The 25,717-nt window shown below is 48.5% G+C and overlaps 1 protein-coding gene across 5 annotated transcripts in view; it reads right to left on the bottom strand.

Annotated features, from left to right (window-relative positions):
- PPP1R21 (protein phosphatase 1 regulatory subunit 21) overlaps positions 1-25,717 on the bottom strand; it is a 152,138-nt gene that overhangs the window by 117,824 nt on the left and 8,597 nt on the right. For all 5 annotated transcript variants that reach the window (XM_078786886.1, XM_068131450.2, XM_068131451.2 and 2 more), the window contains exon 3: positions 23,849-23,917. In XM_078786886.1, coding sequence (XP_078643012.1) covers positions 23,849-23,917 — 69 coding nt within the window. The remainder of the gene's footprint in view (positions 1-23,848; positions 23,918-25,717) is intronic.

The raw sequence follows: 25,717 nt of genomic DNA, 5'->3' as shown, positions 1-25,717 counted from the left end.
GCAATGTCATGTATCCTGAAGTTCGAAGCTGAGGAAGAGGTACCGTACAAAATCATTCAATTTTTTTTTCCTAAAGAAAAGCGTACAGTTGATATCACTAATCACGATTTGAAACACGATGGAATAATATTTACCGATATGAACAGTGATGTGGTTTTTTTATTGAAATTCTAAAAATCCTGTTAAGATTTTTATGATTTGCGTGTGATATTTAACGGATGTTAAAATAAATCGCGCCTCCCAATTGAAGCCCTGCCCTTAGGGCGGGTACCGTTGCTAGTCATATATAATGGCGATACAACAATTTTTACCGCTTTGCTTTGAAGAACGGGAATGAAGGGGAAGGAGCGTGTTAATATGTCTGGTTGAAGGCTTTGGGTGGTGAGGGGGCTTTAAGCCAGATTTTAGTCTTACAGCCACCATGTTGGTGCTCGCTGTCACTGCGATGCAAATCGAAAGACGCCTCAGAGCTGTCACATTCACAATCGCTATGTCATATGTACTCCCGATACGTGTTTCCTTCATTGTAAAAACTACCAAGTCAACAGTTAAAAGGATTTTGAGTCGATAGGCCTAGTAAGTTTAGATACGTCTACTGACTACTGATCTAGTATTGATAACAATGTCGCGAACTGACTTACGATGCTAAATTGAACACTATTGTGTAAATTGGTACAACCAAATAGTGGACACTATTGTGAGCAGCGTTGAGCAGCGGTTTGACAGATCAGCAACATCAACATTGTATGCTGATCTCTCACTTCTTCACCCAAGGAACTTTGATCAAGTGCCATCGGGAGCTATGGAAGAGCTGCATAAACATTTGCTGAGATTTTATGATGATGTCACTGTGGAACAACCACGAAAAGAACTGCGAAGCCTTGGAGAACAATGGTCAACACTGAAACAATCAGTAGCAGATGCTTATACAGTGCAGGAGGACAGTGAGTCTGAACAGGACAGGAAGACTCTGCAAAGTACATGTAAGTCATGTAAAGCCTGTCCTCTCTGCTGCTACAAGGTGTTCCTCAAGTTGAACCTCTTCACTGATGCCTACAAGAGCATTGGGCTTGCCTACAAGCTGCTGCTAACGCTGCCTGTGTCACAAGTGGCATGTGAACGGTTTTTCTCTGCTTTGAAGAGAATCAAAAGCCGTCTGCGAAGTACAATGACACAAGAACATCTTGAGGCGTTCATGTTGATGTCTGTGGAAAAAGGGATCCTGGGCAAACTTGACACTAAGGATATCATTGATGGTGTGGCTCCCAGAAGCAGTGAAATGTGCAGGCACCTACTCTCTTAGACATGACATGTGCTTGTGTTACTGAAAATAAATTTAATTTTTAGTGGATTTTATTTAGTTTTTTTTTTTCAAGCATTTTGTCTATTTTCTCAGATAAGCAACATATTAATTTATAATGGGCCGACCTAGGTGAAGGATGCCCGGGCCGGTTTTAAGACCCAGTCCGCTACTGCTTGTGTGGGTATCAGTCTTGCATCAAATAGTGAATTCCATACTGTATGCAGAAATATAAGCATTGTTTCAACCTCCTGGCAAAAATGTCGGGGAAAAAATGTGCGCGCGTGCTTCATATGGGCCCATTGTGATATCTTTTCATGGGGCCCAAAATCCCTGGCGGCGCCCCTGATGATGATGAGTCTGAGATTGAAAGCTCCGATTCAGGGGACAATGAATTCAAACTCCAAAGTCCATCTTCTGCCAAACAGGCGAAAAAGGCTCCCATCAAGGTGATCACTCCAGCAATAGTGGCAACTCTGGACAGAGTAAATCTCTCAGATCGGCGTGCTATGTTTGTGGCCAGTGCTTTTGCACAATCTCTTGGTCATACCATTGAAGACAAGTGTAAGCCAACAATAATAAATAATTGTGAGTATTTGAAAATAGATAATGATCTATGAATCGATGTATGATGCTAAAAATTCTGTATCTTATTATTCATTATTATTCATTAAATTATTATTATTCATTAAATTATTATTATTTATTACATTAAATTACATTAAACGTTATTATTACATTAAATAATAACATTAAATTATTATTCATTATTATTATTCATTAAAATTTGTCAACATTTTGAGCAACCTCTAAATATTGTCCAATCAAGCTCAAATTTTCACCACAAACTACTTTCTTCAATAGGAATAGGGGCAGGCTTGTGGAGAAATGAAAATCCAATCTTCAAATTTTTGGACCACCCTAATATATTGTTGCAGTTTTGAGAATAAAGATAACCCCCCTCTTAGTTAGTTGCACCACAACATGTAGCCTCGCTTAGTTCAGTTATGTCATTAAATGTTAAGTATAGTCTCCTTTCCTGTGTTAGTATGTGTTGAGACAGGCCAGTAAGTGTCAGCCTCATTGGGCTGGAATGTCATGTGCTCATTGGGCTGGAATGCCATGTGCTAGGGCCTGGAACAAGTCTGGAAGGCCCGAGGGAGGAGCTGAAGGGGAGTGGCCGGTAAGCAGCAAGCAGCCAATGGGAGCTAAAGGGGAGTGGCCAGCGACGGCGGCCAGGGGAGGTGCCTCAAACATTCGGGTGGGACTCTGGGAGGGGCTATAAAACCCGGTCCGGATCCACGAATGCTCTCTCCGTGGCCAAGCTCCCAGCGCGCTGTCTGTCTCTGAGCTCTCTGTCCCGGGATTCTGAAGCGACTGTGCGTGTGATCGAGGCTCTCTGTGATCGAAAGCACGAACTCTCCCTGCCCTGCGTTCTGCCCCCGTTATAAGCGCTTTCGAGGACGATCTCTCCCGGGGCCCGAGACTCCAACGATCTCCCTGCCCGGGGCTCCCTGCACATGCTGTGAACATCTCAAGGGACACGCCCAACGAGCTGACCGGGGCGAACGGCACCAACGGCCGCGCTGTGAGTGCGTCCTTCTTCTCTTCCTTCCTTTCCCCGCGTGAGTGAAAGGGCCCTTGTCTGAAGATTAAGTTAAGGACATTAAGTTTCTGCCCTGTGTCTTTTTGCTTTGGCCATTGTACATTGTAATAATAAACCTGTGTTCTTTGCATCCATTTGGCCATTCACGTCTTTTCCCGCCATTGGCCTCGCGTTGTACGAACTAAAACCGCTCAATCGGGTTCAATAAGGATTAACGGCACGAGTCACGTGACATGCAAACCGCTCGGGCGTATCAGACTAGCGTGACTCGTGCGAGGTCCAGTCCCCGTTCTCGTGGCGGCGTGTGTATAGAAGGTACTTGGGGATTCGACCAGATACCCTTCCGCACGCTCGCTAGGGGGGTGGCGGCTGGAATTGCTCCGCAATCCACCCCACGAGTGTAAAGTGTGTAGCGGCCTCGTGGACTCGAAGGCCCGAGGGGGAAAAGGGTTTAACCCCCCTCTGTACGTCGACGGGCTCGAGATCCGCAACAAATTAGTGTCCGGGAGTGGGATATTTGGACCTAGAGTGCACTTCACGTGCTCGTAATTACGAGCGGACGAAATTTAGTTTTTTTAAAAATCAAATTAAATTCGTACAATGGCTGGCCAAGACGACCAAATGCCGGTGGGAATAATAAATAAGGAGGAATTAATGGCCCAGGACCAGCAGGAAGAGTTGGTAGTGGAGGAAATTGATGAGGGTGCAGCAGTAGGGGAGGAAAATGGCGGTGCCTCGCACGTGGCGGCGGAAGCCGAGCCCGCTGTGCGAGCCGGGTTTAACATTGAATTGTTCCTAACCCAAATGAATGCATCCGTTGAGGTGCAAATGAAACAGATGGCTGAACGGATAGATACCAAGGGGGAAGAATCCAGGTGTAACGTGGAAAAAATGATGGAGGAATCCAGGTGCGATATGCAAAAGATGAGGGCAGAGTCAAGAAGGGAATATGAAAAAAATGGGGGAGGAGATTGGGCGCTGGATGAGCGGGGAGGTCGCGGTGGCACGCGACGGGGTGAAGCGATACGGGGAACGCGTGGAGAGCGAGTTAAAGTGGAGCACAGCCAAATTGACGGGGGCTATGGGAGTAGTGACGCGGGGTGTAGAGAAGCCGACGATCGTCGAATTGGGAAAGAAAATTTTGGGGGCGCTGACGATCGTCGTGTTAGAAGAAGACAACAACAACAGGCATTTTAAGGCCATTTCCCTGCAAGAGCGGGGGTTAGCCTATGCCTATGTGGTGTGCCTATGTAGTGTTAGAAGAAGAAATAATTGGAATTAGAAAGACTGGGGCTGAAGAGACAGAAGAGACGAGGAATGAGTCACGGAAAGAAGAAATGGAACATGCGCAAAATTCGTGTTTGCACCGTGATTTTTTTTTTGTTGTTGTTGTTGTTGTTGTATATAAGATCGAGGCTCGTGAAAGAGCTAACATTAATCACACAAAAAGTCAAACCGACACACAAAACACAAAAAACAAGGGGAGCGGCAGACAAGATGGGGAGAGAGGGGGAAGTACACAAAACACAACATTTGAGAGCAGGGACATCGGGAGGACTTGGAGGGAGGTGGGAGAGGTATAAAACATATGAACACTGCAAGGACTCTGGGGTGAATTACGCCGTGCTTGCTGACGAAATAAAAAGTTTGCAGGTGCTGGCGGAGAAGCAGGGGAAGGAGAGCCCCGAGGTGAGTGGCGCTAATGGCGGGAATGTGTTTGGCGTGAACGGGTGCTCGGCGAGCTTGGAAGAGAGGCGAGACCCGGGCGTTCGCGTAGGGCCCATTGCGCGGTGTGAGGGGGAGTGCGTACCGGAATGCGTGGAGCGAGAGGGTGGTACGGAGTGTGACAGAGTGCGTACCGGAGTGCGAGGAGAGGGAGTGTGCACCAGTGTGCAATGGCCGAGTGTGTAGAAGAAAAGTGAGCACCGGAGTGTGCGATGGCCAAGTGTGTAGAAGAAAAGTATGCACCGGCGTGTGCGATGGCAGAGTGTGTAAAAGAAAAGTGTGCACCGGCGTGTGCGATGGCCAAGTGTGTGAAAGAAGAGTGCATGCCAGAGTGTGTGTGGGAAGAGTGTGCACCGGAGTGTGCGGTAACGAAGTGTGTAGGGGGCGGGTGTGCGCCTGGGTGTGCGAGTGTGGAGTGGGTCGTGCGTGGTGAGGACGCGGCCCAGGCATCGACACCGACCGGGGTAGCGCTTAGCGGGACGAGTAGCGTACGCGGGCCCAAGGTGAGTTGTGTGCCGTGGGGACCAGAGGGGATCGGTGCTGCGTCGGTCTCGCAAGGACCGGCGTGCACCATTCGTGCCTCCGGCCCCCGCACTGTATGGTTGGCGCCGTATGGCGGCAAGGGAGGTCGGCCGGGTTCGAGGGGAGGTACGCAGTTTCGGAGCCACGCACCTTATCGGGTGAGGTGCCCTGACCGTGGCCAGTTGGGTCATCGTGGGTGGGACCGAAGGGCCCCGCGCAGGGATGGAGCCCGGCACCTGGGCCCATCAATCCCTCCCCCCGCGGATCGTCAATGCCGGCCGGACAACCAACACAGGCGACCAACCACCCGCATGGATCGCTCGGCCCTTCAAGGCCGAGCCAGGACAATGTACCTCATTGAATGGGGGCTCATAGTTTAGAGAACTGGGGGGAGTAGTGTACCCCACGTGGGGGAATGGTAGTCCAACTATTCCTCCCACGGGGGGGGGGGGGGGGGGCATGAGCATTAGTTTAGGGGGATGGCAGTGTTAGGCACATGGAGGGGCCAGCAATGGTTGCCTCCATGGGGCACCGAAGCTAGCCGAGGGAGGGCTAGGATAATGATAGGGATTTAGAAGACCATAGGGACCCAGAGTTAAGTAGGACACCTGAACTACAGTGGCGACGTGGAGAGTTTAGGTGGTTGTTAAAGAAAAGGGTGTGCATAGTGTAAAGGGACGACGGGGAAGCACGAGAGTTAGGGGAAATTAGTTAGATAAATGATGCTGTGTGTTTGAGGAATTGTGTTGAGAATGGATGGAATCGTGTTGAGGTGTGTGGAAATAAGTGGTGTGCGAGATAGGTGGTGTGCAAGATAAATGGTGTGGAAGTAATTGGTGTGGAATGCATGGTGCGAAGGATTGAATGGGGGGTAGTGGAACCCATTCGCGAAAGCCCGGGGGGGGGGGGGGTAGTTTAAAGCCAGGTAGAGGGCATAGGTAAATTGCATGGATATTGGCACCTGTGGTGCGGGTAGTAGAAAGAAGCGTTTTGTGAGGTGCAGGAGACAGTGACATGACTGGGCGTGTGGCTTAATTAGTGCGTGTGGTTATTGGGGCACTTCGTCACTGGTAGCTTGTCGGCCAAGTAAGGCCGCAGGTAGGCTCTGGGAGCCGGTTAGGATAGTGTGTGAGTGGGGCCCGAGGATCCCAGGGGAGGACCCGGGTTGCCCGATGCCGAGTTGGGCATAGAGGGGGTAAGTGCCAGGGAGGGCCATCCCCGGTTAGTGTAGTGTGAGGAGCAGGCAAGCTCGGGAGGCGGCTTCAGTGGCGGAGGTACGCAGGTAGGTAGGCCTGCTGGTGGAGCCACACGACCCAGCCCCGAAATTGTGTGAGGGCACAGCGAGAAAATTTGTTGGGGTGAGACCCAAATTTCGGAGGGCACCACAGTGTGGGCAATGCGAATTCGGGTTCTTAGAACCACATAGTTTAAAGAGGCCGATTGGCAGGGTACGACCCAGGGGAGTTTAGATGTGTAATGTCATTAGTGTAGTTAGGAAGTGAGATCCCTTCGCACCATCCACAGCCATTCACCGAGGACAGCTTCACACCAGGGCTCTGTAAGCCGTTTGAGTAGTGAGACGCATCATGACGTGGGTGAGACATTGTTTTTGTTCCATCCCTTCCTTCCTGGGGGGGATTTGGAGACTAATTTGGTATAGAGGGGGATATGGGAGGCAACACATAGAGACGAACTGTAAATACAAGGGGGGCTAGGGTAGGGTAGCCAACGGTGGGGGGTACGGACGGTTAGGGACGAGCTGCTCCGCTCGCTCTACCGCGTCCCTTGCACCGCACCAGGTATGGTGGTGCCTTGTTTTGGTCACCTTGTTTTGCGTGTGCTACCGTGTGCCTTTCCTTTTGCTTGTTGCGCCTTGTCTTCCCTCCCCGCCCCAGGACCATGTTGGAGGCCGAACTGTGCAGCACCATCACACCTGTGCAGCATCCATTCTGCCATGTCACACCTGTGCAGCATCCATTCTGCCGTGTCACACCTGTGCAGCCGAACTGTGCAGCACTCTGCTGCCAAACCCACCTTGCTGCACTTTTGCTGCACTTATGGACCACAAGCCTTGTGGCTCGCACCTCTGCTGTGCAGCATCTTGCTGCAAATCATCTTGCACCTTCGGACCACTGTTTGAGTGGCACTGACGCCACGCAGTTGGACCACGTGAGAGTGGCCCTGCTGGCCAATAAAAATAAATTGTGTGCTCTTGTGTGCCAGTTATGAAGATGGAAGATTTATATGGCCCTGATGTTCCACATGGCCTGTATACCGGTCAGGGCCAGCCGGTTTTGTTAGCCGCACATGGAAGATGCAAGATGCAAGCAGCAAGGTTAAGTTCTGTGCTTGTAAATATATGTGCTTGTAAATATAAGAATGTGCCCACCGGCTATGTGTGTAGTTTGAAAATTCTGGAAATACTCAGATAGTTGTGGGTGTGAGTCTGATAGAATAGCTGCTCAACGCATTAGGAGGGACATATCTAGTGTTAAAAATGTCGCACACATGGGTTAGAATAAATGTTAGAGGGATTACACCTATGTGTCACATTAAAGGTAATGGTAAAATTGCATGCCAGACTCTTCCGGTCGTTCCGATGTTGGGGTCGACTCGGGTCGAGTCTGGTGAGAGTGGGGGGGGGGGGGGGGGGGGGTTGCAGTTTTGAGAATAAAGATAACCCCCCTCTTAGTTAGTTGCACCACAACATGTAGCCTCGCTTAGTTCAGTTATGTCTTATTAAATGTTAAGTATAGTCTCCTTTCCTGTGTTAGTATGTGTTGAGACAGGCCAGTAAGTGTCAGCCTCATTGGGCTGGAATGCCATGTGCTCATTGGGCTGGAATGCCATGTGCTAGGGCCTAGAACAAGTCTGGAAGGCCCGAGGGAGGAGCTGAAGGGGAGTAGCTGGTAAGCGGCAAGCAGCCAATGGGAGCTAAAGGGGAGGTGCCTCAAACATTCGGGTGGGACTCTGGGAGGGGCTACAAAACCCGGTCGGGATCCACGAACGCTCTCTCCGTGGCCAAGCTCCCAGCGCGGTCTGTCTCTGAGCTCTCTGTCCCGGGATTCTGAAGCGACTGTGCATGTGATCGAGGCTCTCTGTGATCAGCTCTCTCTGCGCTCTGTGATCGAAAACACGAACTCTCCCTGTAGTCTGCGTTCTGCCCCTGTTATAAGCGCTTTCAAGGACGATCTCTCCCGGGGTCCGAGACCCCAACGATCTCCCTGCCTGGGCTCCCTGCACGAGCGCTTCGCCTCACTAACATCGGAACACGCCGGGCGGATTCCCGTGCATGCACGACCGAGGCCGACGTCCGTGCCACGAACATCTCGAGGGACACGCCCAACGAGCTGACCGGGGCGAATGGCACCAACGGCCACGCTTTGAGCGCGTCCTACTTCATCCTTTTCCCCGCGTGAGTGAGTGGGCCCTTGTCCGGGCAATTAAGTTAAGGACATTAAGTTTCTGCCCTGTGTCTCTTTGCCCTGATCATTTGTACAAATTGTAATAATAAACCTGTGTTCTTTGCTTATGGTGTATTGGTGCAGTGCAGTGTATTGTGTTTCTCTCTCTCTCAAAATTTCCTTCCCAACAAAAGAACAGGTCCTGGGTTGTACTACTGTAAATAATTAGTTAGTCTTGTAAATAACATTCTCCCCACCGGCTTTATGTATAGTTTGAGAATTCTTTCCGTAATTCGGTTAATTGTGGGTGTGAATCTGTTAGTTAGTACACAACGCAGTAGGTGGGACATATCTTGTGTTGTAAAACTGTCACACACAGGGTGTTCGGTTAAATGTAGAGGGGAACCACACCTAAGTGTCACACGTAATTTAACAAGTAGTCCTGACCCTTGCTAAAAACCGGTCGTGCTCACATGTGTGGGTTCGGCTCGGGGACAAGCCTGGCGAAGGGGGGGGTGGGGGGGGGGGCAGTGTTGAGGTTTTGAGAATTGTACATATAACATCATTAAAGGTTAAAGGTTTGCCCCCCATAGTTAGTCCACAAGCAACACGTAGGCCCATTAGAATTAGTTATGTCATAGTATGTGTAAGAGTAGGCCATTTCACTAGTAACATCTGCGTTGTGTAAAAAAGATAATAAGCTTAGGTCCTTTCATTGCGTGGCCACCCTCCAATTTCCATCATGGGCGAACTCGATTCCATGCTCCATTTGGCATCCCTCAAGTTTGTTATGCTTTGGGCTATCCGCAGCAGTTCGTTACGCTTTGGCCACCAGCAGCATTCGCTGCCCTTGGTTTCGCTCGAAACTAGTCGGGTAACCACGAGGTAGGCCTGAAAAGGGGGAGGAGCGTGAGGATCGAGGTGTGGCCGCATCAAGCAGCACGTCAGAAGGCGGTGACGGTAAGGGCAACATCCAATCAGAGCTCGGTGGGCATGGCTTGATAGGGCGTGGCAAGAAACGTCTGGTGGGCTTGAGAGGGTTCCAAGGGCGTGGCAATAAAACCCTTGGCGCGAGGCCCCCACCTCAGATGAGAAGGGATGCGCAGGTCTGAGTTGAGCTAAGAGAAGGACTTGCTCGCAGAGGACTCGTTGGGTGAATTGCGTTGTGTATGAGAACTGATCCGGAGCACTTGTGCGAGAACTGCATTAAGAAGACTGGCGTGCGCACAACAGTTTCGAGCCTTGATTGCGAAGCGCATTGTTCGCGCTAATTGAACTATTACGAACTATTCGCTTATTACGTACGCGGCTGAGCCGCAAGTGTAATCGCCAAGGCCAGCCTACTGTTCGCCCTGTAATAATCCCGTGCGTAAGAACGACACGTGGAGAGCTCCTGCTGTCTTTGTTCGTCTCCTTCGCGGTGCGAGTTGGGGACCGGAGGAAGAGCTGCCTGGACGCCATCCCTGGACCACATACCTGTTCGTCTGCAACCCCGTGTGAGTGTGTCTGAGTGTGACAGGCCCGTTTGTCCAGGGATAAGTTAAGACTGTTTCAGGCTGTACTGTGTATTCTTTTTCTTCTTGTACAAAGTGTAAATAAATTCTGTTATTCCTTTCTTCCAAATTCGACCGTTTCCGTCATTTCCTCCATTGGGTAAGCGTGGCACGATTAAGAACCGCTCGGATCGGGTTTAGTCATTGATAACGGCTTGGGTCACGGGTTGCTACCGCTCGGTGTTTCCACCAACACCCGTGATTCGGGCGGGGCTTATTTCCTCGTTTCCGGTCAGCGTTAGTACTTAGGTAATAGCGAAGTCATAGTCCTAAAACAATATTTAACGCTGCCCGGGAAGTACGTCATAGGTCCCGGGTCCCGTCGGCTAGTAAAAGACAAGGGGACTAACCCCCCCCCCCCCCTTGGTAAGGGGAAAGGCCGGCGCCGTGATCCGCAACTATATATATATATATATATATATATATATATATATATATACTAGCAGAAGTACCCGGCATTGCCGGGCGGGGGAGGGGAGGGGGAGGGGACGGGGAGGGGGAAGGGGAGGGGAACGGGGGGAGAGCGAGCCCCTTGGTAAAGCGAGCGATTTTTTTTTTCATAGCGTCATAGCGTTCATAGCGTTTCATAGCGTCATAGCGATTTTTTTTTTCATAGCGTCATAGCGTTCATATCGTTCATAGCGTTTCATAGCGATTTTTTTTTTCATAGCGTCATAGCGTCATATCGTTCATAGCTTCATAGCGTTCATAGCTTCATAGCGTTCATAGCGTCATAGCGTTCATAGCTTCATAGCGTTCATAGCGTTTCATAGCGTCATAGCGATTTTTTTTTTCATAGCGTAATAGTGTCATAGCGTCATATCGTTCATAGCGTCATAGCGTCATATCGTTCATAGCGTTTCATCGTGTCATAGCGATTTTTTTTTTCATAGCATCATAGCGTCATATCGTTCATAGCGTCATAGCGTTCATAGCGTTTCATAGCGTTTCATAGCGTCATAGCGATTTTTTTTTTCATAGCGTCATAGCTTCATAGCGTCATAGCGTTCATAGCGTTCATAGCGTCATCACGTGATCGCTCTGAGCGAATCAGCGCCCACCTGCTCTGATTCCGTTGATTCCGTGCGCTGAAATGCGCTGAGGTAAATATGATTAAAAATATGGATCGTCAAATATTTTGAGTTCGGCCATGTTCGTCCCAGGCTCAATGGCCATGTCTATGCCAAATATCAAGCACGTAAGCCTCTCCGTTTAGGAGTCTATCGGTAACATCTCTCACACACACACACACACACACACACACACACACACACACACACACACACACACACACACACACACACACACACACACACACACACACACACACACACACACACACACACACACACACACACACACACACACACAGTGTTTTATATATAGATATATATAAATATATATATATATATATTGTTGTGGATTTGAGAATTGTGCTGTGTTTTTTTTAATTGTAGTGTTATGAATTGTAAATATCACCCTCCTTCCTCCATTTGTTGTGTATAAAGGTCAAAGGTCGTTCCCGTAGTTATTCCATATACAATGACGTAGCAAATCATAGATTTCCTTTGTTCAGTAGTTATCTCTATTATGTGTATTAGTTTAAGGCTTTGTCTTCCATTAATTGACACTCCATTGCACCGAATTCAAATAAGGTAGATTCCCTTCGCATTCCCCTTTTGTCATCAATTGCCAACTGCATTGGGCGGTTTTCTGCATTCGCCGCTGCTGCTTTGGGACCGTGTTTTTCGCTGCAAGACTCCATTGAGCACGAGGTCATCTCGGAGCAGAAGGTGGGAGGAGTCAGCCCAGCGCCGGGAACAAGGCGTGGCCTTGCCAACGCCTCCTCTGGGGGCGGGATCGGTGGGCCCTCGCGGCCAATTAGGGCCGAGGCGAGCTCGCCGATGGGCGTGTCCTGGAGGCCGGCGGCTTGATCGCCCCAGGCGCAATAAAAGCGCGCGCGGAAGCCTTTGAGGAGAGGAAGAGAGGGATGCGTCAGATGAGTCCAGAGGAAGGAAGTGACAGAGCCCCACGAGCAGTACCACGCAGCTTTGACTCCACCAGGCAGCGTTGACTCCACCAGGCAGCGTTGACTCCACCAAGCAGCTTTAACTCCACCACACAGCTTCGACTTGCTGCTACGCGGGAACCAGTTTGCGGTGGCATCGGTGGCCGTCGAGGTCCAGGCCGACGTCCCGTGCGGGATCAAGCCCCAGCCAGCGTCCAGCTGAACCTTCCTCTCCCTCCAGCCATCCACCTCCTGCCATTCCTGTCATCATCCCCCGTGTAAGTGTGCTTGTAGTCTGTCTTTTGTCTTGTCCCTGGGTATAAGTTAAGCCTGTGTAGATAAGTTAATATTTGCACTGTATCTCCTTCCATTCTTTCTGTCTTTATTTTCTTATTCTTCCTTCTTCCTTGGTTTCTTTCATTGTGTACATAATAGGTAGAAATAAATCATATTCGTATTTCCTACCTTTGTTCTGCTTCTTCTTCACATCAGTCGTCTTAGTGATTTCCTTCATTGAATACCTGTGGCACGATTTGGCCAACGTTTTGGAATCGGGTTAGTTTCTGTTAATAGTTCGTGCCGCGGTTGCTAAACCCGCTCGGCAATTAACATCTGTCCGCGGTACGAACGGGGTTGTGCACCTGCCTTTCCGGAGGTAGCTGGGCAGCGTCAGGGACCCCGTCGGTCAATCAGAGACGAGGGGATTAATCCCCCCTCGGTAAGGGGAACAGAGGCCGACGTTGGGTTCCGTAACAATTGGTGTCGGGAGCGAGATTCGGACCTGAAGCGCTTAGCGCGCTCAAAATTTCGAGCGGCCAAAATTTAATTTTAACATCTTAAATTTAAAATCGTGCCATGGATGGTCAAGGCGATCGGGTGCTGGTGGGAGAGATATAAGGGGTAGAGTCGACCCAGGACCCCAGGGAAGAAGTGGGAATAGTGGAAGAGGTGAGCAAAGAAGGTGCGGTCGTGGGGGTTACAGGCACACGAAATGGCGACCTCCCGTACGTGACGGCGATAGCCAGACCCGCAGTGCCAATGGACTGGGGCCTTTTTATGATGCATTTCAGTGCATCTATGAAGGGGGACAGTAAGGGATTGGATGCAATGATGGCTACCCAGGGGATCGACATGAAAAAAATGAGGCACAAGGCAAGGTACAACCCGGATGGATTTGAGGAGCAAATAAACGCCACGATGAAAAACATACGGGAAGACATTGGCCGCAGATCGGGCAAAAAGGGCACATCGGTGCACAGCGAGGTAAAGCAGGTCGAGAAGCGCTGGTTGAGCGAAGCGGAGAAAAGCACGGGTAACTGGACTGGGGTAGAAATCGTGACACGGGGTATGGGGCAGCCGGCGACCGCTGAGGTAGAAGAGGGAATTTTAATAAAGCCAGCGGTCGTCGTGGTGAATAAAGAAAAAGCAGTAGTGGGCATAATGAAAATTGAAAAGACGGAGGTAGCCCAGCAGTTGGAGGAAGAAATGGAATCTGCACAAAGTCTAAGTTCACATCCTGATGCCGTACTTGCTAATCCTTATAAAGATCTGCAGGTGCGCGTGGAGAAGAGGATCCCAAAGGTGAGACGGGCTGTATATGGCGCTAAGAGGTTTTTCGGCAGAGTGTTCGTCACGAAGAGAATTGTCGCGCGCTTGGGATCGCGAAAGCACCCGGGCGTTCGTGGAAGGTCCTTTGTGTGCTGTGGTAAAGCGAATGGCACGCGTGTGAGGAAAAAGTGTGCGTCAAAGAGTGAGCGTGTTATAAAATGTACGGAGTGTGACACAGAGAGAGAGCGATACGGAGTGTACGTGCGAGGGTGAGAGTGACTCGGGGAGTGAGTTGGTGGTGGAGCGGGTGCGAGAATGCACACCTGGAATGGTCGCGCGTGTGCGGGAGGGCACATCGGAGCGCGTTAGTGGGTGGATGCAAGAGTGCACGCCAATGGTGAGTGTTACGGAGGACGTAACGGAGGAGAGGTGTGGAATGAAGTGTGCGAACGGCGAGTGTGCGCGAGAGGTGTGGTGTGTAACATGGAGTGCGGCGGTGGTGGAATGGACTGAGTGTGTGGGATGCACTGGAGGCGCCGAGACGCTGGGTTTTGTGAGTGTCAAAAGGGTCGCGTGTGCGTGTGGGCATGCGAGTGAAGCATCGACGTTGACCGGGGCAGCGTTTAGGGTGACGGATAACCGATGCGAGCACTCGGGGGCACGGTGCGCTTTGCTGGATGCGAGGCCCGGCGCGGGTCGGTGTTGCGTCGCTTCTCTTCGAAGCGTCGTTGCCGATTCGGGCTTGGCCCCGCCCTGCACGGTCGAGTCCGGGCCTTGTCGGGCGAGGCGACCGGTCCGGTTCAGGGACAGGTTGGAGGAAGCAGGACGGTGCCCCCTGGTGGCGGGGACATGGTTCCGACCGGGCGAGATTGAGCCATCGGGCCCGGGACCGCAAGGTGCCGCGCCGAGATGGTGCGTGGAATCTCGGCCCGACCAAACCACCTCCCTTGAACCGAAAGCCGGACGGATTCAACCTGCAGGCGACCAAACCACCCGAATTCATAAAGCCGAGGTTTAATGATGTGACGATGCACCGAGGCTCCGATATATATAGTGGACTGTGATGATGATAGTGTTTTGGATCCGAAATTTAGAATAGTGAATAGGATTGGCAGAATTTGATGATTGGTAGAATGATTGGTAGATTGATTGGCAGATGATTGGAAAAAATTTTGATTGGCTGGAATTTGGTGAGCAAAATTTATAGTGAGAGATGCCCGATGTGGTGGGATGGCAACTCTGCCATCCCTCACAGCGGGGGCAAAGGAGCAATAGGTTTATGGCAGTGAAAACTAGCCCGGGAGGGTTAGGATATAGTGTGTAGAGACCTAGAGATTGACCATAGGTAACGGTAAGGTTAAGTAGCGACTTTGGACAGGTAGTCGGGGACATAGAGAGGTTAGAATGGATGATAACGACATGGGATGTGCTTAGTTTAAAGGGGCGCCGGGGAAGCGCGAGTTTTAGCAGGGCACCAGGTAGATCAGATGATGCCGCGTGTGTGTGAGAGTCTTAGTATTGAGCAAATGAGGCAATGCTCGTGAATGGTGCCGTGTGTGTGTGAGAGTCTTAGTATTGAGCAAATGAGGCAATGCTCGTGAATGGTGCCGTGTGTGTGTGTGTGTTGAAAGTGTACTCAGCAGCGTATTGTGAGAAGTGTGAGATGAGTGACTGTGTTGAGTGAATGAGCTTGCATGGGGTGCAAGTGACGAACAGGTGTGTGGAACGCTTGGTGGGTATGTCCGAGGCGCAGCCGGGGTGTGTGGCCGAGGTGCAGCCGGGGGGTGTGTCCGTGGTGCCGCCGGTGCGTGTGTCCGTGGTGCAGCCAGTGGGTGTGTCCGTGGTGCAGCCGATGGGTGTCCCCGTGGTGCCACCGGTGCGCGTGTCCGTGGTGCAGCCGATGGGTGTGTCCATGGTGCCGCCGCTGCGTGTGTCCGTGGTGCAGCCGGTGGGTGTGTCCGTGGTGCAGCCGGTGGGTGTGTCCGTGGTGCAGCCGGTGGGTGTCCCCGTGGTGCCACCGGTGCGCGTGTCCGTGGTGCAGCCGATGGGTGTGTCCATGGTGCCGCCGCTGCGTGTGTCCGTGGTGCAGCCGGTGGGTGTCCCCGTGGTGCCACCGGTGCGCGTGTCCGTGGTGCAGCCGATGGGTGTGTCCATGGTGCCGCCGCTGCGTGTGTCCGTGGTGCAGCCGGTGGGTGTGTCCGTGGTGCCGCCGGTGTGTGTGTCCGTGGTGCAGCCGGTGGGTGTGTCCGTGGTGCCGCCGGTGCGTGTGTCCGTGGTGCAGCCGGTGGGTGTGTCCGTGGTGCCGCCGGTGCGCATGTCCGTGGTGCAGCCGATGGGTGTGTCCATGGTGCCGCCGGTGCGTGTGTCCGTGGTGCAGCCGGTGAGTGCGTCCGTGGTGCCGCCGGTACGTGTGTCCGTGGTGCAGCCCGTGGGTGCGTCCGTGGTGCAGCCGATGGGTGCGTCCGTGGTGCAGCCGATGGGTGCCTCTCGGGCTTGGTGAAATGAGGAATTGCTAGGCAATGCTCGGGAGGTGATTGTGAGTTGTGTTGAGCATGGAGGTGTATGGAGCAGTGCATGAGTGAGTAATAGTGATTGAGTGTTGTGTTGACCAAATGGTCCAGGGAGGAAGGAGGGTGCAGGAAGCACCAGTAGGAGTGATTGCACAGGTGTGCAACTACAGGTGCATGGAAAATGGTTGTGTGGAATACATGGAGTATGGAATGGATAGGGTGGAGTGAGTATGGTGAAAACTGTGGAGTGGAGTGGATGGTGCGAAGGTGTGAATGGGGGAAAAGTAGACCCCTATCACGAGTACCCGGGGAGGGTAGTTTAAGAGTTAGGTAGAGGGTACAGGTAAATTGTGGTTGGATATTGGCATCTGTGGTGCGTGTGGAAGAATGGTGTTTGGATGGGTGCATTAGTGACGTGGAAATGGCTGGGCGTGTGGCCTGTTAGTGCATGTAGTTGAATGGGCACTCCGCCACTGTGAGGATGTCGGCCAGGTGAGGCCGCAGGTGGGCTCTGGGAGCCGGTAGAGTTGTGGATGGGGCCCGAGGATCCGGAGGACGGACCCGGGTAGCCCAGTGCCAGAGGGCACCGAGTGGGGAGAGCGCCAGAGGGCCTTCCCCAGTTAGATAGGTTAGGGTGAGGAGCAGGTAAGCTCGGAGGCAACTACAGTGGTGGAGGTGTGCAGGTGGGTAGACCTGCTGGCAGAGCCACACGACCCAGTCCTGAAATTGTGCAAAGGCACAGGGAGTTGAATCGGGGGAGTGAGACCCCAAATTTATGAAGCACCACAGTTTGGTCAATGGGAATTTGGTTCTTAAAACCGCATAGAGTAAAATGGCCAATGGTTTGGCAGGGAAAGACCCCGGGTAGTGTAAAGTGTGTTAATGTCATTTAGGAAGTAGTTAGGATTAAGAATCCCCTTGCACCATCTACATCCACTCACCTGAGGCGATGACGTAACTCCACACCATGCCATGTTTTATTTTTCTGTGCAAATGTTTGGAATGTGAGACGCATCATGACGTAGGTGTGACATTGTGTTGTGTTCCATCTCTCCCTCCTTCTGAGAATTGATGATGAATTTGAATGATGGCAAATTTTGGTTTGAGGGATTGTGGGGACGAATTTGGTATAGGGGAAATATGGGGAGGACGTGACGGTAGCGATGAATTTGTAAATGTGTCGATTTTTTGTACATATGGGGTAAGGGCAAGGGTAGAGTAGGTAACGGGGGGGGGGGGGGGGGGGGGTGACGTACTGTCGGGACGAGCTTTCTCACTTCGCTCTCTGTACGCACCTCGTCTTGCATTGCCTTGTTGATGTGTACCCTTGTGACCTTACCCCTTGCTCACCTGTCTTCTCCCCCCCCCCCCCCCCCTTGTCTCCCACCCGAGGACTGTGCGCCACTGGGCGCCGAGGGGAGCGTGCGGGAGTCCGCCATGGTGTGCCCGAAACTCCCGCAACCAGCTGGCTGCATAGATGCACCACTAATGGACCACATGTCTGTGGCTGAGCACCACTCATGGACCCCACGGGTTGGGGCAAGGCCCCTCTGCTGGAACCAGCCATGATGGCCCGAGATATTGCTGGCGGACCTTGGTAACATGGCACCTATGCCATACAGGTGAACCACACATAGTCGGCCCTGTGGGCCATAAATAAAAAGAACAGTGGACACGTTTTGTGCATGTCATTTTATTATGTCCAAATAGGCCGCCAGCAAAGAAGAAAGACAACAACTGGAAGAACGACAATGGCCAGCAGAGGGAGCCGAAGAGGAAGACCGGCACCAGGGGTTTGTTGGGTTTTTATTATTGAACTGTGGTGACTGTGCACCGATTGGTGCTTGATGGTGCTTTGGTGCGTTTTGGTGCTTTCTGGCGTGTCGATGCAGCACAGGCTGTCTCCTCCCCCCCCCCGCCCCCCCAAAGAACAACCACAGGTCCTGGGTTGTGTTTTGTAAATACAAGTAGCGTCACTGTAAATAATGCTCCCCCATCGTTCATGTTGTAGTTTGAAGACAATTCCGCAATTCGGTTAGCTGTGGGCGTAAATCTGTTAGATATGGTGCAATGCAGCAGGGGGACATACTTATTTGTGTTTTAAAACTGTCACACTCAGGGTCAGGTTAAATGTAGAGGGAACTACACCTACGTGCCACACTAAAGGTAAAAGTTTAATAGGCCCGGGACGTGCCTAAGAGGCGGAGGGTGCAGTGTTGTGGATTTGAGAATTGTGCTGTGTTTTTTTTAATTGTAGTGTATTGAATTGTTGTAAATATCACCCTCCTTCCTCCATTTGTTGTGTATAAAGGTCAAAGGTCGTTCCTGTAGTTATTCCATATACAATCATGTAGCAAATCATAGATTTCCTTTGTTCAGTAGTTATCTCCTTATTATGTGTATTAGTTTCAGGCTTTGTCTTCCATTAATTGACACTCCATTGCACTGAGTTCAAATAAGGTAGATTCCCTTCGCATTCCCCTTTTGTCATCAATTGCCAACTGCATTGGGCGGTTTTCTGCATTCGCCGCTGCTGCTTTGGGACCGTGTTTTTCGCTGCAAGACTCCATTGAGCATGAGGTCATCTCGGAGCATAAGGTGGGAGGAGTCAGCCCAGCGCCAGGAACAAGGCGTGGCCTTGCCAACGCCTCCTCTGGGGGCGGGATTGGTGGGCCCTTGCGGCCAATCAGGGCCGAGGCGAGCTCGCCGATGGGCGTGTCCTGGAGGCCGGCGGCTTGATCGCCCCAGGCGCAATAAAAGCGCGCGCGGAAGCCTTTGAGGAGAGGGAGAGAGAGATGCGGCAGATGAGTCCAGAGGAAGGAAGTGACAGAGCCCCACGAGCAGTACCACGCAGCTTTGACTCCACCATGCAGCTTTGACTCCACCACGCAGCTTCGACTCGCTGCTACGCGGGAACCAGTTTGCGGTGGCATCGGTGGCCGTCGAGGTCCAGGCCGACGTCCCGTGCGGGATCAAGCCCCAGCCAGCGTCCAGCTGAACATTCCTCTCCCTCCAGCTATCCACCTCCTGCCATTCCTGTCATCATCCCCCGTGTAAGTGTGCTTGTAGTCTGTCTTTTGTCTTGTCCTGGGTATAAGTTAATATTTGCACTGTGTCTCCTTCCATTCTTTCTGTCTTTATTTTCTTATTCTTCCTTCTTCCTTGGTTTCTTTCATTGTGTACATAATAGGTAGAAATAAATCATATTCGTATTTCCTACCTTTGTTCTGCTTCTTCTTCACATCCGTCGTCTTAGTGATTTCCTTCATTGAATACCTGTGGCACGATTTGGCCAACGTTTCGGAATCGGGTTAGTTTCTGTTAATAGTTCGTGCCGCGGTTGCTAAAACCGCTCGGCAATTAACATCTGTCCGCGGTACAAACGGGGCTGTGCACCTGCCTTTCCGGAGGTAGCTGGGCAGCGTCAGGGACCCCGTCGGTCAGTCAGAGACGAGGGGATTAATCCCCCCTCGGTAAGGGGAACAGAGGCCGACGTTGGGTTCCGTAACAATATATATATATACAGCAATACCCCGTTTTACGCCATTTCGACCTACGTCAAATCCGACTTTACGCCACTCTTCTCGAGTAAATTTCAGTTCAGCGAACATCATTATGTGCGACTTTACGTCACTCCTACATCATAATAGTAGGACGTGAAAAAAATTAATTTGTCCTTAAAAATACATTTAAAATAAATAAAATAGTACATAAATTAACAATAAAAGAAGCTAAAAAAAACAATTTAAAATACAATAAAAAGCACATTAAAAATATTTTTTAAATGTACGTACAGTATACTGTACGTACGCGTAGCTGCTGGTTCTCACTCAAAACAAAGGTGACCCCATATGCATTTTGTCCTGTGCTGCGGTCGCGTGCTTGCTTTGCCTTTCGCTGGTATTTTTGTGATTATTCCTTTACTGTGTAAAGGTTCCTTTACTGTGTAAAACAACCAACGTAACGTGGCAACGGCGAAACATGATGACGATGCCGGCTCGGACGACCGTCTGTGGCAGATGTCACGTCACGTCACCGTGCAGAGTGTGCAGTGTCCGCGACGAGGTCAGGCCCCATGGCCCATGGCCCATGTGAAACGAACGACCGTGTCATGCCTCGAGCTGGGGTGCCTTGTCGGGCACCTCGCCGGCATCCGGCGTCGACGAACCGAGTCGACGAATGTGCACATGTGCATGGATTTGCAAATGCCTGCCTGTACGTCGTCGTTTCTGCGTATATCGCATCGTCCAAATAAAAGAAGCACGCAACTTCGGCGGCTCGAGGAAAGACGGGGCACGCCTACGACTCGGAGGCGAGCGTCGATCCCCGGGCGGCCGGCTTCACGGAACCCTGAGCTCGTTCGTTCGTCACAGACGACACGACACGACCACCGGTAAAACTGCTCGGACACGTTGGGTAAAGCACGCCGTGGTGAAGCGGGGCCGCGAGCCACACGGCACACAAGCCAGCTCACGGTCGACACGTCCGTGCCGGTCACACCGTTTGAGGAGAAGACCCGACCGATAGAAAACAACGGAGGGACTCCCGACAGGGAGCGGCAAAGATTCAGGGCGAAGCAACAGCCTCCTCCAGTTATTTACTCTAGTTTTACGGTGTTTGTCTTCATTATAAGGCATTTTTAAGACATTACACCCGGTTTCCGTCAAAAACCGAGTTACGTCACGGCTTATGGAACCAATTAATGACGTAAGCCGGGGTATTGCTGTATATATATATATATCTATATACTGTATATATATCTATATATATATATATATATATATATATATATATATATATATATATACATATATATATATATATATATATATATATACATATATATACATATATATATATATATATATATATATATAAACATATATATATATATATATATATATATATATATATATATATATATATATATATATACATATATATATATATATATATATACACATACATACATATATATATATATATATATATATATATACACATATATATATATACACAGTCACGTGAAAAAGTAAGTACACCCCATGTAAAGTTTTGACTTTTGAACATACAGCTATTTGATCATCATTTCAACAACATTGAAAGATAAAGGTGATATAATATAACAAATATCATGAAACATTTACATTTTGTAGTCCATTGTATAATTTAAATAAACATAAATGCAAATTTCGCATGTGGAAAAAGTAAGTACACCCCTACATTTATCACTACTTCAAATACCTAAAATTAGACTCAGGTGCACCAGCTCAGGTGCAAATGATTAGAACATCGTTAGAGAGGATCTTGGAGGAACCTGTCTTATTTAAACCTCAGACATTTCGTTTGGTTGCTCTTTGTTGTTGAAGTGTGCGGCGTCACCATGCCTAGATCAAAAGAGCTCTCTGAGGCCTTCAGAAAGAAGGTTATAGATGCCTACGAGTCTGGGGAGAGATTTAAAAAGATCTCCAAACAATTTGAAATCAATCATTCGACTGTCCAGAAGATCATCTACAAATGGAGAAGATTCCAAACAACTGCCAACTTGTTCAGGCCAGGCCGCCCCAGCAAGTTCAGCCCGAGAGCAGACCGCAAGATGCTGAAAGAAGTCTCTAAGAACCCCAGAATGTCACCACGGGACCTACAGGTAGCTCTTGCCACTGTTGATGTCAAAGTGCACGAGTCTACCATTAGAAAGAGGCTGCACAAATTTGAACTACATGGGAGGTGTGCCAGGACGAAACCTTTGCTGTCCAGAAAGAACATCAGGGCAAGACTAAAGTTTGCCAATGAACACCTAGGCAAAGACCAGCACTTCTGGAACAATGTGCTCTGGACAGATGAGTCAAGGTAGAGCTATTTGGCCACAGTACCAGAAGACATGTTTGGTGAAAACCAAAGACAGCATTTGACCACAAGAACTTGATACCAACTGTAAAGCATGGTGGTGGAAATATTATGGTTTGGGGCAGCTTTGCTGCATCGGGGCCTGGGCAGCTCACCATCATAGAATCCACGATGAATTCTTCATTGTACGAGAGGGTGCTTGAGGATAATGTGAGGCCATCTCTCAGAAAGTTGAAGCTCAACCGAAGGTAGACCTTCCAACATGACAATGACCCTAAACATACCAGTAAATCCTCCAAGGAATGGCTGAAAAGAAAGAAATGGAGGGTTCTGGAATGGCCAAGTCAAAGCCCGGATCTAAACCCCATCGAGATGTGGGGGGATTTGAAACGAGCTGTGCATGCAAGAAACCCCTCAAACATCGCACAGCTGAAAGAATTCTGCATGGAGGAGTGGGCAAAAATTTCTCCCAGTCGATGTCAGAGACTGGTAGACAGTTATAAGAAATGCCTACTTGAGGTTGTTTCTGCCAAAGGGGGCAATACCACCTATTAGAGCCAAGGGTGTACTTACTTTTTCCACATGCGAAATTTGCATTTATGTTTATTTAAATTATACAATGGACTACAAAATGTAAATGTTTCATGATATTTGTTATATTATATCACCTTTATCTATTAATATTGTTGAAATGAAGATCAAATAGCTGTATGTTGAAATATGTTGAAAAAGTCATAACTTTACATGGGGTGTACTTACTTTTTCACGTGACTGTACATACATATCCATATACATACACATATATATATATATATATATATATATATATATATATATATATATATATATATATATATATACAGTATATATATATACAGTATATATATATATACAGTATATATATATATATATATATATATATATATATATATATATATATATATATATATATATATATATATATATATATAGAGCAAGGTTGGAGGTAAAGAGGTACACTGCGGTTGAGATGGGAAGATATCAATATAAATAAGAGGGATATCAATAAGGTGTGGGTGCTTGGGGAGTGGAGAGAGTTGGCTGAGGACAGAGGAAAGTGGAGAGGTATCGTGTTCAAGGCAGGGCAAAAGATTGGTACTGTTGGACCTCACGCCTTATCTATCTATAATTCCAGTAATCTCTGTTTGTACGTTTGTCTGTGACCGCTGTTTCTCGACAACCACGGGTCCGATATACTTTTAACTTGCCAGGTATATTGCTGGGGACCCGAGGATGTGCCTTTTCAAGGTTTCATATTAATCGGACAATTACTTACCGAGCTATGTCCAAAAAACGATTCAACCAATCAGAGAGCAGCGAACTATCGCGTGTGCCGAACGTGGCGGACACACTCTGCCTCGGATGGCACATTTGAGAGCGTATTCATTTATTTCACGTTTGCAAACTATGTTGGCGTTAAACTATGTTTTAAAACTAATAAAAACGAATTTGCGATTCATTCGCTTTCCTGCGCGTTTGTGCACGCGATGGCGATTTCTTTACCAAACTCCGGAAGCCGTTCGCTTTGGACCAAACCATTTCATGTAAATAGAGGGGGGGGATATAATTTTAGATATAGATATAGTACGGGCAATGCCCTAGTATTGAAGAAGAGAGGAAGAGAGGAAGAAGAATAATTTTTTTTTTTTTTTTTGTATACTGAATCGAGGCTCATGAAAGAGCTAAAAATGAAAAGGTGCTGGCATTTCGGGCTTTACCCCCTGTCGAAGCAAAAGAGCGTTAACTTTCAAGCCATATTACAGGAGCATGTACGATATAATCTTACCTTGACACCCACAGCAGCTTCTTTTTCATCCAGAACAGCTTTCTTCAGCACTTGGTTCTGAGCACGGAGCTGCTCCGTAATAAAAAAAATCAAAATTAAATTAAATAAGGATAGACAAAATGTTGCATGCTCAGTAATTATTTAACTGTACAAACAATCAACTTTACAAACAAGTGAGTCTCCAACAAGTCAATCCCGAGTCAAGCCTGATTAAGAACACTCAAGGCAAAAAAACTGATTATATTGTCATGAAATTTACAAAAACAAAAAGGACAGTGAAATAACATGGAATCATTGGAGATTTATCAATCAATTAGAGAGAGTTGTTCATCTCGACGACGTGTTAAGCATGGCATATCAATGAATGCAAAAGATTGCACCAACAATTGCCCGAATACACCACCAAATGAAATACACGCTGCGATGATAAGATAAATATTTAAGATGACAGTGGAGAACTGTTGGCCTGTTCCCATATTGCATTCCTGGACACAATAGAGATTAAGGTGCAGGATATTACTGGTGTTCCTTGGCAGAAGCCCAAGAGAGCTGCTTTCATAACCGCAGAGGATTTACTTGTCTTTATACATGGAGAGGAGAGGTTGGGTATGTGACAAGGACAAAATGATTAGCTTTTGGTGAAGATCAGGATCCGGATCTGCATCTCAGAAAATTTTAAGTGATTCTTCACCATTTAGAGAAAGGGCAAAAAACGATAAAAAATAAAGATATCTCGAAAAGTCGTGGACGGATTCAGACGAAACATGGTGGACAGGTTGGATGTGTGACAAGGACGAATGGATTCGATTTTAGTGAAGTTTCAAATCCAGATCTGCATCAGAGATTTTATTTTTTTAAGTGATTCTTCACCATTGAGTAAAAAAAAAAAACCACCTTTAGAGGCCATTTTTCCCCGCAAGCGGGGGTTGGCCTTTTTCGGGAACTGTGGTTGTTGTTGTTTTTCGGTCCCCTTTTTGAAGCAATGTTTTACGGCCGGATGCCCTTCCTGACGCCAACCCTTTTTGCCGCCTTTAACGACAAGCAGGGAATTACCAGTGGTGAACTGGTACTCAATTTGCCGACCTCGGAAAGATGACAGGCTGAGTCAACCCCCCTGGCGTTAATTCAGCGATTGACCGGGATTCAAACCCAGGATCCTAGGATCCTAAGCCGGCACCCTAGCCGCTAGCCCAACACCAGGGATTAATCATTAATTAATATATTAATTAATATATATATGGTATTAATTAATAATATATATATTAATTAATTAATATATATTAATTAATATATATATATTAATATATTATTAATAATTAATTAATCAATTAATAATTAATTAAATAAAAATTAATTAATTAATTAATTAATAAGCTCCCTATATATATTAATTAATCAAATTAATTAATCAACAATCACTCAATCACCATTGAGTGATTGTTGCAAAAAATATTGCAGCATGATGTCACAAAAAGTTGTGAACAAATTATGACAAAATTTGGTGGATGAGTTGGGAAAGTGATAAGAATAAGCCGATTAGCTTTTGGTTCAGGTCTGAATCCAGATCTGGCCTATCATTGGATTTTTAAGGTAATAGGTTGGAGACAGCAACCGCCCGGAGTGGTACTACCGTTCTGACTTAAGAGCGTTAAAGTGGTGCCCGGAACCATCTTACACTCTTCGTGTCAGGTTGAATGTTGAAATATGTCTCCGTGTCTCCGAAATACTCTCCGTGTCTTACACACTTACTGTCTCACTCAAACTACAGGTACCGGGCTAGCTTCAACCTCTCTTTCTCGCAAACAAACACGACACATTTTTAATCCTACACTTTTCTTCTCTTTTATTTAAGGCCTGGCCTCAATGAGG

Source organism: Myxine glutinosa, chromosome 11 (genome assembly GCF_964187855.1).
Source record: "Myxine glutinosa chromosome 11, kmMyxGlut1.1, whole genome shotgun sequence".
Taxonomy (NCBI): Eukaryota; Metazoa; Chordata; class Myxini; order Myxiniformes; family Myxinidae; genus Myxine; species Myxine glutinosa.
The sequence above is the reverse complement of the archived record's forward strand: the minus strand, read 5'-3'. Positions and strand labels throughout refer to the sequence as shown.